Source organism: Diadema setosum, chromosome 13, assembly GCF_964275005.1.
Source record: "Diadema setosum chromosome 13, eeDiaSeto1, whole genome shotgun sequence".
Classification (NCBI taxonomy): domain Eukaryota; kingdom Metazoa; phylum Echinodermata; class Echinoidea; order Diadematoida; family Diadematidae; genus Diadema; species Diadema setosum.
In genome coordinates this window covers 36,238,094-36,251,380 of record NC_092697.1, presented here as the reverse complement: position 1 = coordinate 36,251,380, position 13,287 = coordinate 36,238,094, and the positions used below count along the sequence as shown (strand labels likewise).

At 42.2% G+C, this 13,287-nt stretch overlaps 1 protein-coding gene across 1 annotated transcript; it reads right to left on the bottom strand.

Moving 5' to 3' along the window:
• Nucleotides 1-1,242: 1,242 nt before the first annotated feature.
• On the bottom strand, nt 1,243-6,981 carry LOC140236630 (uncharacterized). Its single transcript, XM_072316550.1, has 3 exons — nt 6,297-6,981; nt 4,466-5,528; nt 1,243-2,041 (listed from the first exon to the last, which is right to left on the bottom strand). Exons 1-3 carry the CDS (start codon nt 6,979-6,981, stop codon nt 1,243-1,245), a joined length of 2,547 nt encoding a protein of 848 aa, XP_072172651.1.
• Nucleotides 6,982-13,287: the final 6,306 nt, after the last annotated feature.

The following is a 13,287-nucleotide window of genomic DNA, read 5'->3' as shown; positions in this document are numbered from 1 at the left end:
TTATCTTAAAACATCTATTGTAACTTCATAAAACTGTCATATTTAAAAGCCTAAGCTACAAAACATATACGCCAGCTAACAATTAATCAACTAATGTCAAAACTAAAATCATTATGAATGTGTGCAAATTTGTTTCTACAAAACCTCCACTACTTATATCACAGAAATCATGTTACATAATAATGCCTGTCGGTATCAGTACACGGTACTTCTGTACTTCTCTAACAACACTTGTGAGATTATAACTCATTAACCACAGCTATCTACAGCAACAGCAAAAAGGTATAATACATCCCTACCATTCCGCTATACATCCAACCTCAGGCACAAACACATAATGCTCACAGAATGAGAGAGAAAGAGAGAGAGTGTGTGTGAGGGGAGAGAGAGGAGAGAAAGAGGAGAGAGAGAGGAGAGAAAGAGGGGAGAGAGAGACCAGTGTGCATGGGGCATCACTGGCTTCTTCTTTGTCTACTCCCATTTGTCTACAAAGATTTGGCAGATCAAATCCTGCTCTGTAAATATTCCTTACAATCTTCTCATTCACTAACATGATTACACACATCATCATAAGCTATAAAACATTGTAAAGAAGATAAGTTCTTACCAAATTCGGGCCTGTTGTTTTCCCACAAAACTTGAACAAACTTGTTAGACTGCTGCAACTTCGCAAGCTTTCACTGGAACTGTGGATACTGTCACTAAACAGCTTGCCACGTCCACCCATAATACTGGATACATGTACAACACACAAAGCCCTATTGCTGTACGAAGTGAATGGTGGATTCTTAATACTTTCTCTAAAACAAGGGGGTAATTGTTCAATGTTTACACTAGCCTCCTGGGGTAGGGGTCTTATCTTTCATTGAACACATGTAGTCTGCAAATTTAGACCTGTTTAACACTTACTAGTTTTCAATCCTAGACCCATTTTATAGGACAAAAATATACCAGATTCTCACTGCACACTGCTGCAGTGACATGGCTCCTTTAAATGGACTCATCCATTTACCATTTCATTAACAAATAACATATTCACCTGATTCTAACTTACGTACATAGTATCACACAAAAGTTACATGTAGGTAAAATTAAACACCATACAACATTCAGGAATGAATGTTTGCACTTTCGCTTTCTCCTGATGCAATTGAAAACACAACATATTCATTCTGTCAAATAGCTCAAAGGCTCCTTGATGGGGATTCGAAACTGGTCTTCTTAAGTAACAGTCCAGTCGCGTTACTGTTCTGCTGGTAATAACAGTACCAACTTGTGGACAGGTCTCTCCAGTTCACTAGGGGGGCGTTGACGCTTTCCCTCATTGTCCAGCAAGCCGTCGGCCATCAGCACCTTGACCTTCCTGATCAAGCCGTCCTTGCTGGGGTAGACCTCGATGACACGCGCGAGGGGCCATCTGCCACGAGCGTCGTCGTTCTCCTTCACTATCACCACATCTCCAACTGCCAGTTGTCTGCTTGGGCTGACCCACTTCTGGCGGTTCTGCAGTTGCTGAAGATACTCTCTCCTCCACCGTAGCCAGAACTGATTGGTCAAATACTGGACCCTTCTCCACCACTTCCGCGCATACATATCCTCCCGCTGGAACTGTCCTGGAGGGGGTAGGGCAACCTTCGGCTTCATGGTTAAAAGGTGAAGCGGTGTCAGCGGCTCCGGTGTCTCGGGGTCACTTAGGCCAGATGTGGTCAGGGGTCTGGAATTGATGATGGCCTCTGCCTCTGTCATGAATGTACGAAAGGCCTCATCATCTAACTGGCTTCCTGCAGACTTCATCAGCGGCTCTAGGACACGGCGAACTGTCTGGATCTGTCGTTCCCATACACCACCCATATGAGAAGCATGTGGTACGTTCATCTGGAATGGAATCCAGTCGCATCCATTTTGCAGTAGGTACTCTTGCACCTCACTCTGGTCCATTTCAGCTAGAGCTTCCCTCAGTTCACTGCGAGCCCCCACGAACATTGTACCTTGGTCGGAGCGTAGTTGTCTAACAGCTCCTCTCCTGTTCATAAAACGTCGGAGTGCATTTATGAAGGAGCTAGAAGTTAAGCTGCTCGCAGTCTCCAGGTGGACACTTCGGGAAGCCATACAGGTGAAGATAACTCCATAGCGCTTCACTTGGCTGCGTCTTTCTTTGACCAAGAAAGGGCCGAAGTAGTCGACACCACAGTACGTGAAAGGAGCTGAGGGCTCAACCCGGTCTTCCGGGAGCTCTGCCATCTTCTGCTGCACCATCGGACCACGGCATCTCCTACACGTCACGCAGGAAGAGATGCACTGAGATACTGCTGAAGACCCTCCAATGACCCAGTATCCAGCTTGACGCAGCTCGTTATGAGTAATCCCTCGACCCATGTGGTGTGTTCTTTGATGATGGTGCAGTATGAGCAACTTGCTAATATGACTCTTGCGGGGCAAAATGATAGGATGCTTAATCTCACTTGAGATGTTGGCTCTATCGATGCGTCCTCCTACTCGGATCATCCCGTCACCGTCCACATAGGGGTCAAGTGTGTACAATGCACTACCTTTCTTCAACTGTGCATTCTTCGATCTATCACATTTCAGGTCTGCTGTCTGAGGTTTCTGGAGTGCATCTAGCTCTTCCGGAAAGTACTCTTTCTGCACAGCCTTGATGATGATCTTTTCTGCTGCGTCTAGCTGCTCCACGGTGACTGCAGGTAATTTGACTGCACTTGTGTGTCCTCTTTCCTTGTTTGAAGGAATACTGCGTTCAACGTCTTTGCGTCTCAGTCTCTTCATGTATTGCAAACCATGCGCAACGGCTTTCTTCACATGATGCCAATTGGAGAAACTGTTGAATCTACTTGATTCGAGATGATCGGGGAACTCCTTTTGTCCTTCTGTCTTTAGAACAGACGCCCTCTTCACTTCTGGATCATCCTCACCAATCTCACGGACATCTGCCTGTTTGGGTTGGAAGGCACCATCCGTCCACAGGAACTCTGGACCCTTTAACCACCGGCTGTCATTGGTGAGATGTTTGGCTTTTAACCCTCTAGAAGCGTCATCAGCTGGGTTGTCTTTGGTCTCGACGTAGAACCAACGATTTGGGTCTGCATGATCTCTGATCATCTGCACTCGGTTGGCTACAAACACGTGGAACCGTCTGGCCTCATTGTGGATGTAGCCTAGCACGACCTGGCTATCCGTCCAGAAGAATTCCTTCACGTTGATGTATTTGAGCTCCTTTCGTAGAAATGCACTCATCTTAGCAGAAACTGTTGCTGCTGTGAGTTCTAGTCGAGGGATACTGACTTGCTTGAGAGGTGCGACCCTGGCCTTTCCAGCTATGAAAGAGACATGAGCTTTGCCACTCTGGTTGATTAATCGCAGATAGGAACACTGTCCATAGCCACTCTGACTTGCATCTGAAAAGTGGTGCACCTCAACCTCCTTGATCTCCCCGAAAGACTTGGGCTTGAAACAACGTGGTATTTCGAGCTTCTGTACTTCCTGTATCTCCTCGAGCCATTTCCTCCATTCCACCTGCAGACCTTCGGGCATCAGAGTGTCCCAGTCCAGATTGAGTCTGCACATCTGTTGAAGGATCTTCTTTCCTTTTAGCACCACTGGACTCAGGAAGCCACTTGGATCGTAGATGGAACTGACAGTGGATAGCACGCCCCTTCGAGTGAACGGCTTGTCCTTCACCTCGATGTTGAACTTAAACGTATCATTTTCAGTGTTCCATGAAACCCCGAGAGCTCTCTCAAGTGCCAGCTCGTCTGCATCTAGGTCAAGTTCCTGAATGCTCTTAGCTCTCTGTTCTGCTGGGAAACTCTTCAGCACATCTCGGCTATTTGACACAATCTTGTGTAGTTTTAGACCAGCCTGAGCACAGATAGATTGGCTGTCCTTCAGTAACTTGATAGCAGCTTCTGCAGTAGGTGTAGAACTCAGTCCATCATCTACATAGAAGTCGTTGCGAATGAAAGTGGCTGCTGCTGATCCAAATTCCTCTTCTCCATCGTCTGCTGCTCGCTTCAGTCCAAAGTTACAACACCCTGGAGAACTTGCTGCTCCAAAGAGGTGAACCTTCATCCTGTATTCGACCGGCTTCTTTGTCTCGTCACCATCTTCATACCAGAAGAAGCGAAGAAGATCTCTATCCTCTTCTCTGACAACGAATTGGTGGAACATACTCTTTATGTCTGTCATGAATGCGACTTCTTCTTTCCGGAACCGGCACAGGACTCCTAGCAGTCCATTCATCAGATCAGGTCCTTGAAGCAGGTGACTGTTCAAAGACACACCTTGGTATGTTGCGGAACAGTCAAACACGACTCTGATCTTATCCGGTTGTCTGGGGTGGTAAACACCTGTGTGGGGCACATAGTTCACTCTTCCATCTTGGATTGCGAGACGATTAGCTGGAACTCTTTCCGCGTAGTTGTGAGTGACATCGGCCATGAATGCTTTGTAGTCCTTGAGAAACTTTGGGTTCCTGTGCAATCTCGCTGCCAACTGTTTCCATCGTTTCAAGGCGAGGATCTTATTGTCTGGGAAACTGGCCTGGTCCGACTTCAGCGGTAGAGGCATCTCCAGATGACCGTCATCTCTCTTCCGGATACCATTTTCTAAGATGGTCAGGAACTTTGTTTCTTCAACAGATAGAGGTGCCCCCTTCGAATTTGTCGCCTGGAAATCCTGCTCCAGTATCCTGAGGACTTTGTCTGGTGAGAAGACCTCTTTTGCTCTAGTGTCATAGGTGAAGTTTGGATAACTCTCACTCACTTGCAGCTTGTGGCATGTGGCGCCATGTTCATCCTGGATTGGTGTTTGGCATACTCTGCCGACCACTCCCCATCCAAGAACGGTCCTTATTGCATAGGGATCATCATCTCCGCCAGCTATGACTTCTCTTGGTCGGATGGCTCTCGTGCAGTTATTTCCGATGAGCAGTGACACCTCGATGGACTTGTTGTATGGCATCAGCTGACTGGCTACTGGCTCCAGATGAGGCCACTTCCGCAGAACCTCTGCCTTTGGTATTTGATGTCTACTTGCAGGCACTTCTTTCCTAGAGAAACACGCAGGTAAATCGATTACTTGCTCCCTGTTGAAATCCATCACCTGTAGACCCGTCACCTTCTTGCTCTTCACACGTGCACTCTGGTGCATGGTAGTTAACTGAAGCTCTGTCTCCTGGCCTTGCAGCTGCAACTTAGCACACAATCCTTCCGATACGAATCCCACATTAGACTGATCATCGAGGATGGCGTACTGTAGATACTCTCGGGAAGGGTTATCACTGTGCCTAACCCAAACTGGTACTATCATGCAGTGTTCGCGGCCGTCCTGGTCTGGTAATGAGCAAACATTGGTGCACTTTGAAGAAACTTCTTCAGATGGCTGCGGATTGGATGTCTGAGGGCTCTCAGTCTTTGTAGACAGATGAAGACATGTCAGATGACTGCCCTTACACTCTTTGCAGCTCCGCCTCTGTGTGCACTCTTTCACCCTGTGGTTGTCGGCTACACCGCATCCCATGCACAGTCTTTTCTGAAAGAAGAAGGCTTTCTTTGCATGATGAGATCTCTTCTTGAATTCACTACAGTCGTCTAAGTGATGAGGACCACGACAGCATGGACACAATGAATACACTCCATGTGACTTAGGAGATGCATTTGTTGCAAGAGTTCTTCCTCCTTGCAAGTGCTGATTGGTTCCCTTGCCATGGTATCGTGACAGCTGTGTCTTGGGCTCACCTCTTTGAATACCTGTTAATTCCGGTAGGTTTGCCTTGTCAGACGCTCGTTTTACAAACTCTGCAAACGTTGCGAACGGGGGGTAGTCACCATACCCGCGGGTCTGCCATCTGTCAACTTCATCCCGCCATTGCCGTTCCATGTAGAAGGGCAGCTTCTCCAACATTTTTATGTTCTCTTGGGGGTAGTCCAAAATCCCCAAGGAGCCCACGGTTGCCTTTGCCACCACCACCTGCTCTAAGAAGTCAGCATATGTGCGAAGTCCTGCAGGATCCCTGTCAGATATGCGTGGCCAAGCTTTCAGCTTCCTTGAAAATGCCGAACTTACAACACTTCCACTGCCGTATCTCCTTGCCAGCGACTCTCTTGCACGATGATAGGCCTCATCTGTGCCTAAAAGAAGATAATGCTCTACCATCTTCCTGGGCTCTCCTGTGACGTAGCTGTTCAGGTAGTTGAGTTTCATAGCAGCGTCTAGTGGCTTGGAGTCAACCAAACTTGAAAAAGCATTGTTCCATAGCGGATAGCGCAAGGGGTCACCACTGAATACTGGTACTTCCAACTTCGGAAGCTGACTTGAAACAGCGATACTCTGCGAGGTCATGTTTTGTTGTATGATCATGTTTGCCACACGAGCAAGAGATTCTGCCACCTTTTCCATCCCAGATGAGGTGGCTGTATCCTGTGTCACAGGTTTTGCTTGACCAACTTCAGGAACTACGGGATTTACGCTCTTATCTTCCACATCATCTACTGGCTGTGAATTAAAGAATCTCTGCACTGATTCTTCCCTGCTCTCCCGTGGTAACAAGATGTTGCTGGATCTAGACGTTTCTGTAAGATTGTCATCCTCATCTGACTCGTCTAACTCAGATAATTTCTGCTCGAGCTGTTTCTTTATCTTCAATCGCTTCAATTCCATCTTGGCCTTTTGCATCTTTACGGCATGTTCATGTTCCCTCTGTAGAATCTCGATCTGATCCTCTTTGTCCATTACATCGAGCTCTGCTTGAAATGCTTTCATTAGTTTTTCACTCTTTACTGATTTTCCTTTGCTTGATACACTCCTCCCTGAAGTTAACTTTTTCTCATCTCCAATCTTCATTTCCGGCAGTGATTTAGACAAGATTTCACCCTTCATGGATGAGTGATCGTGACCAGCTGAACTCTCAGCCTTACTGACCACCATGGCCTGATCAAGTGTACTGGAAACATTCGCGGCAGCCATAATGTTACTCACTGTATTAGTACTCCATTGTTCTGTTGAAACTACAAATTATACAATTCAGAGGAATTCAGAACTTTCCAAATCCCATCACTATTGGAAACTGCTCCAATTGATGACAGTGACGCGATGCTCTTCGCTCGTTGGATTACAGTCTGCTCTATTTGTTGGACGACAGTCCACTTTGATTGTTATTGTGACTGCCTCCGGGACAACTCGTACCACGGAGGAGTTTCCACTGTTAATTCAAACAACCCTCCTTAGTTGTTATTCACAAGGTCAAATATGAAGCAAGGTGACATCCGGTTACCGTGACAAATACTTGTTTATTACGCTAACACACTGATGTTTCCAATATGAAATTCCAGTCAATTCTTCAGTTACGGACTTCCAGTTACTGAGCTTCACTTTAGATAACGACCTTCGGTTCATATGCACCTTCAGTTCATAACGGACCTTCAGATAACAATCTGAAATATAATACACAAAAACAAAGTTTTACAATTACGTTTAAATGTACATGAATAGCTTCATAAAACATTACATGGTTTAACACCATTTTACCTCATTTAAAGTCTAATAACATAATCTACCAATAATCTATGTTGTATATCACTAACTTATAATACATATTTTCGTTCACTTTACTCACCAATCATAAACCAAACTTATCCGTATTTTATAATTTTCTGAATTAACTGTTATATAATCAACTAAAACCTCAACTATTTATATTATTCATATACTTTATTAACATTCACTTCCAATATAATCCAAAACTTATTCACTTTTAATCTTTTATAATTTCAATAATATTTTAACTTATCATTAAATTTATTGTCGCCTTAATCAACACTGAAATATAAGTTCTCAAACTTTTCCTTATGTATCACTGTCCATAACAGAGTATACAAAATAAACTTATTCTATTAACTCAAAATTATTAACTGTAACTAATTATTATCTTAAAACATCTATTGTAACTTCATAAAACTGTCATATTTAAAAGCCTAAGCTACAAAACATATACGCCAGCTAACAATTAATCAACTAATGTCAAAACTAAAATCATTATGAATGTGTGCAAATTTGTTTCTACAAAACCTCCACTACTTATATCACAGAAATCATGTTACATAATAATGCCTGTCGGTATCAGTACACGGTACTTCTGTACTTCTCTAACAACACTTGTGAGATTATAACTCATTAACCACAGCTATCTACAGCAACAGCAAAAAGGTATAATACATCCCTACCATTCCGCTATACATCCAACCTCAGGCACAAACACATAATGCTCACAGAATGAGAGAGAAAGAGAGAGAGTGTGTGTGAGGGGAGAGAGAGGAGAGAAAGAGGAGAGAGAGAGGAGAGAAAGAGGGGAGAGAGAGACCAGTGTGCATGGGGCATCACTGGCTTCTTCTTTGTCTACTCCCATTTGTCTACAAAGATTTGGCAGATCAAATCCTGCTCTGTAAATATTCCTTACAATCTTCTCATTCACTAACATGATTACACACATCATCATAAGCTATAAAACATTGTAAAGAAGATAAGTTCTTACCAAATTCGGGCCTGTTGTTTTCCCACAAAACTTGAACAAACTTGTTAGACTGCTGCAACTTCGCAAGCTTTCACTGGAACTGTGGATACTGTCACTAAACAGCTTGCCACGTCCACCCATAATACTGGATACATGTACAACACACAAAGCCCTATTGCTGTACGAAGTGAATGGTGGATTCTTAATACTTTCTCTAAAACAAGGGGGTAATTGTTCAATGTTTACACTAGCCTCCTGGGGTAGGGGTCTTATCTTTCATTGAACACATGTAGTCTGCAAATTTAGACCTGTTTAACACTTACTAGTTTTCAATCCTAGACCCATTTTATAGGACAAAAATATACCAGATTCTCACTGCACACTGCTGCAGTGACAAAGCCTAAAAAAAGACCAGAGACTACGAACTAAAATGTTTCAGAAGAACAAATGGAAGCTGCCAGGCTGGCAAGCACAGGCAGACTGGCCATAATATCACCATAGAGGGCAGCATACATATTGACAGCCTCTTATTCATTGATTCTAGAATTTCATTAGGCTGTAAAACACTTCCTCCAGAGACACTAAAGCCCGAATTCACGAAGGTTGTACAAATGAAACCATGGTTTAAACCATGGACAAAAAAAACCGTGGAGCGCCAAGTGTCGCATGGAACATTTCGTTACAAAGTCGGTCATTTCGTCAATGAAATTATTATTTTGTAACGAAATGACAACATTTTGTAACTAAATGAACATTTCGTCCACGAAATGATAATTTCGTTCATGAATCGGTCATTTTGTCGACGAAATTACCAATATCGTAACGAAAAATTCCGTGTGACACTTGGCGCTCCATGGTTTAAACCATGGTTTCATTTGTACCACCTTCGTGAATTCGGGCCTAAGAGAACCATGCCAAATTCACAGACTGCAGGCAGGATTTACAGAATACAATCATGTATAAAATCTCCTCTTTCTTTTTCTTTTTTCCAAAAGTAAATCACAAAGTTTCATTTGAGATTTGTGTCCACAAGACATTTCCATTTGAAAGTTGGTTGGTCTTCAGGACCAACCAACCTTCAAAATGTAATGCAAAAAAGAACTAGAAATGTCGCTATGGCGACTGGTATGCCTCCGCCATAATGCATGATTCTCCTAATAGGTCTATAGTACATGTGGACAATGTGTGATTACATTTTCACAAAATTGGCAAAATATTGAAATGACATGTTTGTCACAAATGTATTGAATGTTCACCTTCCCTGACCTATGTTTAATTGGATGAATAGGAGAGCATGTATTTGGGGATTTAAGAACTTTAACTTGACTTTGACCCTTTCATAAGTTTATGCTCTGAGTAATTTTCAAGGTATGTAGAAAAGTGCAATTTCTGTATTAAACAGTAAATTGTTATCATTTTCATCTGGCCTTTGATTTATAAGAGAATCACAGTCAGGCAGAACATACATAAATATGTACTAAGTTTCAAGATAACTTGAGCCACTTCCAAGATATGGCAGGGTTCCCACAGAAATTTGAAAACAGAATTCCATGACTTTTCCATGACTTTTCCATGACTAAATTGCTGCTTTCCATGACTTCCTTTCTGGCACGGTTTCCAAAATCAGACACATTATGATGGCCTCCACCTCCCCTCACAGCCATCCGTTCCACCCACTATCTTACTCATGACATGTACATCTATTATCATTAGTATACATGTATGTCCCGGGAGTTATGTAGAATTTGGGAGGTCACAAAACTGGGAAAAATGGAAATCATGAACACCAATTATAATAGCAGAGTATGATCACAGAGTATGAGAGTTGCGAGACACGACAAACTGTAAAGCTGCCATTGCCAAGAGGTAAATGCAATTCCATGACTTTTCCATGACTTTTCACAAATTTTCCAAATTCCCTGACTTTTCCCTGACTTTCCATGACCACAAATTTTTCCAGGATTTTCCAGGATTTTCCATGACTGTGGGAACCCTGTATGGAGAAAGAAGTAAGTTCAGCACTTTCACTTGATCTTTGACCTTTTGACCTTTGACCTTCTTGGCAAAAAAAAAAAAAAAAAAAACCAGAAAATCTCTATTGGGTTATACATGCATACATCAAGTTAAAAAAGAATAATAATCCTGCTGGCATTACATGAATATAAGGAAAATAGTAAAATTTTGAAGCATTGACAGTGACCTTTGACCCCTGACCTTTGACCCCATGAACCCCAAATTCCCTAGATAACCACTGCCAGTCAGCACATGCATATATACTATGTTCTATGAAGATACCTTGAACAATTTCCAAGATACAGAGAAAAAAAGTGAAATTGTAACATTTTACTTGACCTTTTGACCTCATGACCCAAACTTTCACCAGAGAATCTTAATTGGGTAATACATATATACTAGCCCATCTTCTGAGATGGAAAATGAACAAACAAGCAAACAAACTAAGTTTCAAGAAAATATCTTCAGGCATTGCATAGATATGGGGGAAATAGTGAAATTTTAAGCATTTGACCTTGACCTTTTGACCTTTGACCTTAAGCATGTGCACCCAAAAGTTGATAGGCACAACTTCACCCCCTAATACACATACATGCCAAGTTTCATTAGGATACCTCAAAAGGTTTTTTAGTTACGCTGTCCACAAAATTCCTTACGGTCGGACGGAAGGACGGACGGACAACCCGAAAACATAATGCCTCCGGCACCACTTCGTGGCGGAGGCATAAAATTAGGCTCAGGAGAAAGTAATATTATTTCAAATCATTTTGTACTGAGACAGAGTCTAAAATTTGTCACTTGAAACCAAATTGGACTTTGATGACAAAATACCTTTTGGGACAATTCCCCTAACTTTTGTTTGGTAGGGTTGATGCCATCCAACTTCAATATATTATTTTGGTTGCCAATTGAAAGTGACAAAAATATACACAAACATGATGAATATTGATTGATATACGCTCTCAAATCTATTTCAACGCAGATACAGAAGCATTGAAAAACCAGCAAAGAGTTACTATTACATTTCTATATCTCATAATATACAAAAATTATTTGTATTATGATACACATGATTACAATTGTTGTCTGTACTTAATGTATAATTGTAAAGCTTAATATAAGGCAACTATGAAATGGTAAAAAAAAAATGTGACATTAAATAAGTCAAAATTGATCATATGTATGATTGTGCCCACCATAAAAATTCACACATCCTTCCCTCCTATCCACCCCCCCCCCCAAAAAAAAAAAAAAAAAAAATGATACCTGGTAATAATTGATAGATATAACAAGTATACGATTGTCACTTATAATAATGTGGAAAAATTACTGTTTTTTAAACTGCACCTCTCCACTACTTTGTGGTCCTCAATAACCTTTCAGGCCTACACGGGAACCTTGTTATAAAGAGGGCACAGTAACCATGCTGAAAACCCTGTTATATCAGGTTTCTCACTATATAATGGTACAAAAATAGAGATATATAAAGAGCAGGGACCTGCATAACCACCTTGTTATAGAGGGATTTGTTATATCCCTTCTCTTTATAATGCCGTTTTACTGTACAAAATTCTGCTGTCTATATTTCAGCCACAGGAATCAAACCCTACCCCATCAGTGCACTCACCTTGCTTCTTTATCCTTAATAACAAGCTATATTCAGCGTAATAACGGTCAACTATTTTCTGGTATCCATTTATACATCCAGCAGTAACAGAGTATAGGGTAGTAGTGGTCATCTGGTTGAAGGCACTCTACCAGGGCCTAATATTAATCCATGGCCTTGGATGTCTCCTGAATAGTCTAATCCTTCTTTGGCCTATTCTGAACTGTTCACCTCATTAAATGCTGAATTGAAACAAAATGGCCTTATTTCAAAAACAGTGGCCTTGCCCTCACAAATTAGTTAGTCAAGCCCTGCTTCGATCACATCATGCTTCGTCAGCAGCTTTTGATGGACAGTTGCTTCCCTTACAACAGGTGTGTAAGGGAAGCACTAAACACAAAGTCTTTTCTTCGGTGGTCTGTTTGGGCTACTAAAATCTTCAAATTGAAAGTTTGTTAGCCTAAAGAATAAATATAATGGTCCATAATAAAAGGAACATGATACAGTGGACTCCCATTATAATGAAGTCCTTGGGACCGGCAGTTTTCTTTCATTATACCGAAATTTCATCATAACTTAGCAAATAAACAATAAAAAAACATAGAGCTGATGATCTTGCTGTATGATTTTTTGCTTTGTTGTAACCGGAATTTCATCATAACTGTGTTCATTATAATGAGAGCGCACTGTAATCCATTCAGAACCTTTTCTGCCCAATTAGGCCACCCAAAGATAACCCTTTTTTGGAAGTTTGGTGGCCCAACATTAATTTTCAGTGGCCCCTGTCCACTGGACCACTGCTAATGTCAAGCCCTGGTTATGGAAATAGTGCAACATGATAGGGAGCAAGAGCAGTGGCAGATCCGGGGGGAGTGCACCAGGTGCCCCCCCCCCCCTTTATTTTTTGTTAAAACAAAAGAAATAAAAAGGAAAAAATGGAGGGGGTTGCATGCGCTCCCCTTTAAATTTATAAAGGTGCCCCCTCTTTACGGAACTCCTGGATCCCCCCTGCAGAGTGTGTATAATATAGAATTTCGATGATATATAGCTTGGAACCGAAGTCAAAATTGTTGTGCCTTCATTATATCGGAATGTGTAGTTGGTCAGCTTGAGTGATGATTGTCAGTGACACATACAGGCATGA

Bases quoted from the DNA above. Each gene is read 5' to 3' on its own strand.
- LOC140236630 (XM_072316550.1), bottom strand. From the start codon at position 6,981: ATGGCTGCCGCGAATGTTTCCAGTACACTTGATCAGGCCATGGTGGTC. The intron at 5,529-6,296 runs GTGGTGACCCCT...TGTGCATGGGAT, and splicing joins GTTGGAAGTACCAGTATTCA to GCGGTGTAGCCGACAACCAC. The intron at 2,042-4,465 runs CAAAGCATTCAT...CATAAATGCACT, and splicing joins CCAAAGTTTCTCAAGGACTA to CCGACGTTTTATGAACAGGA.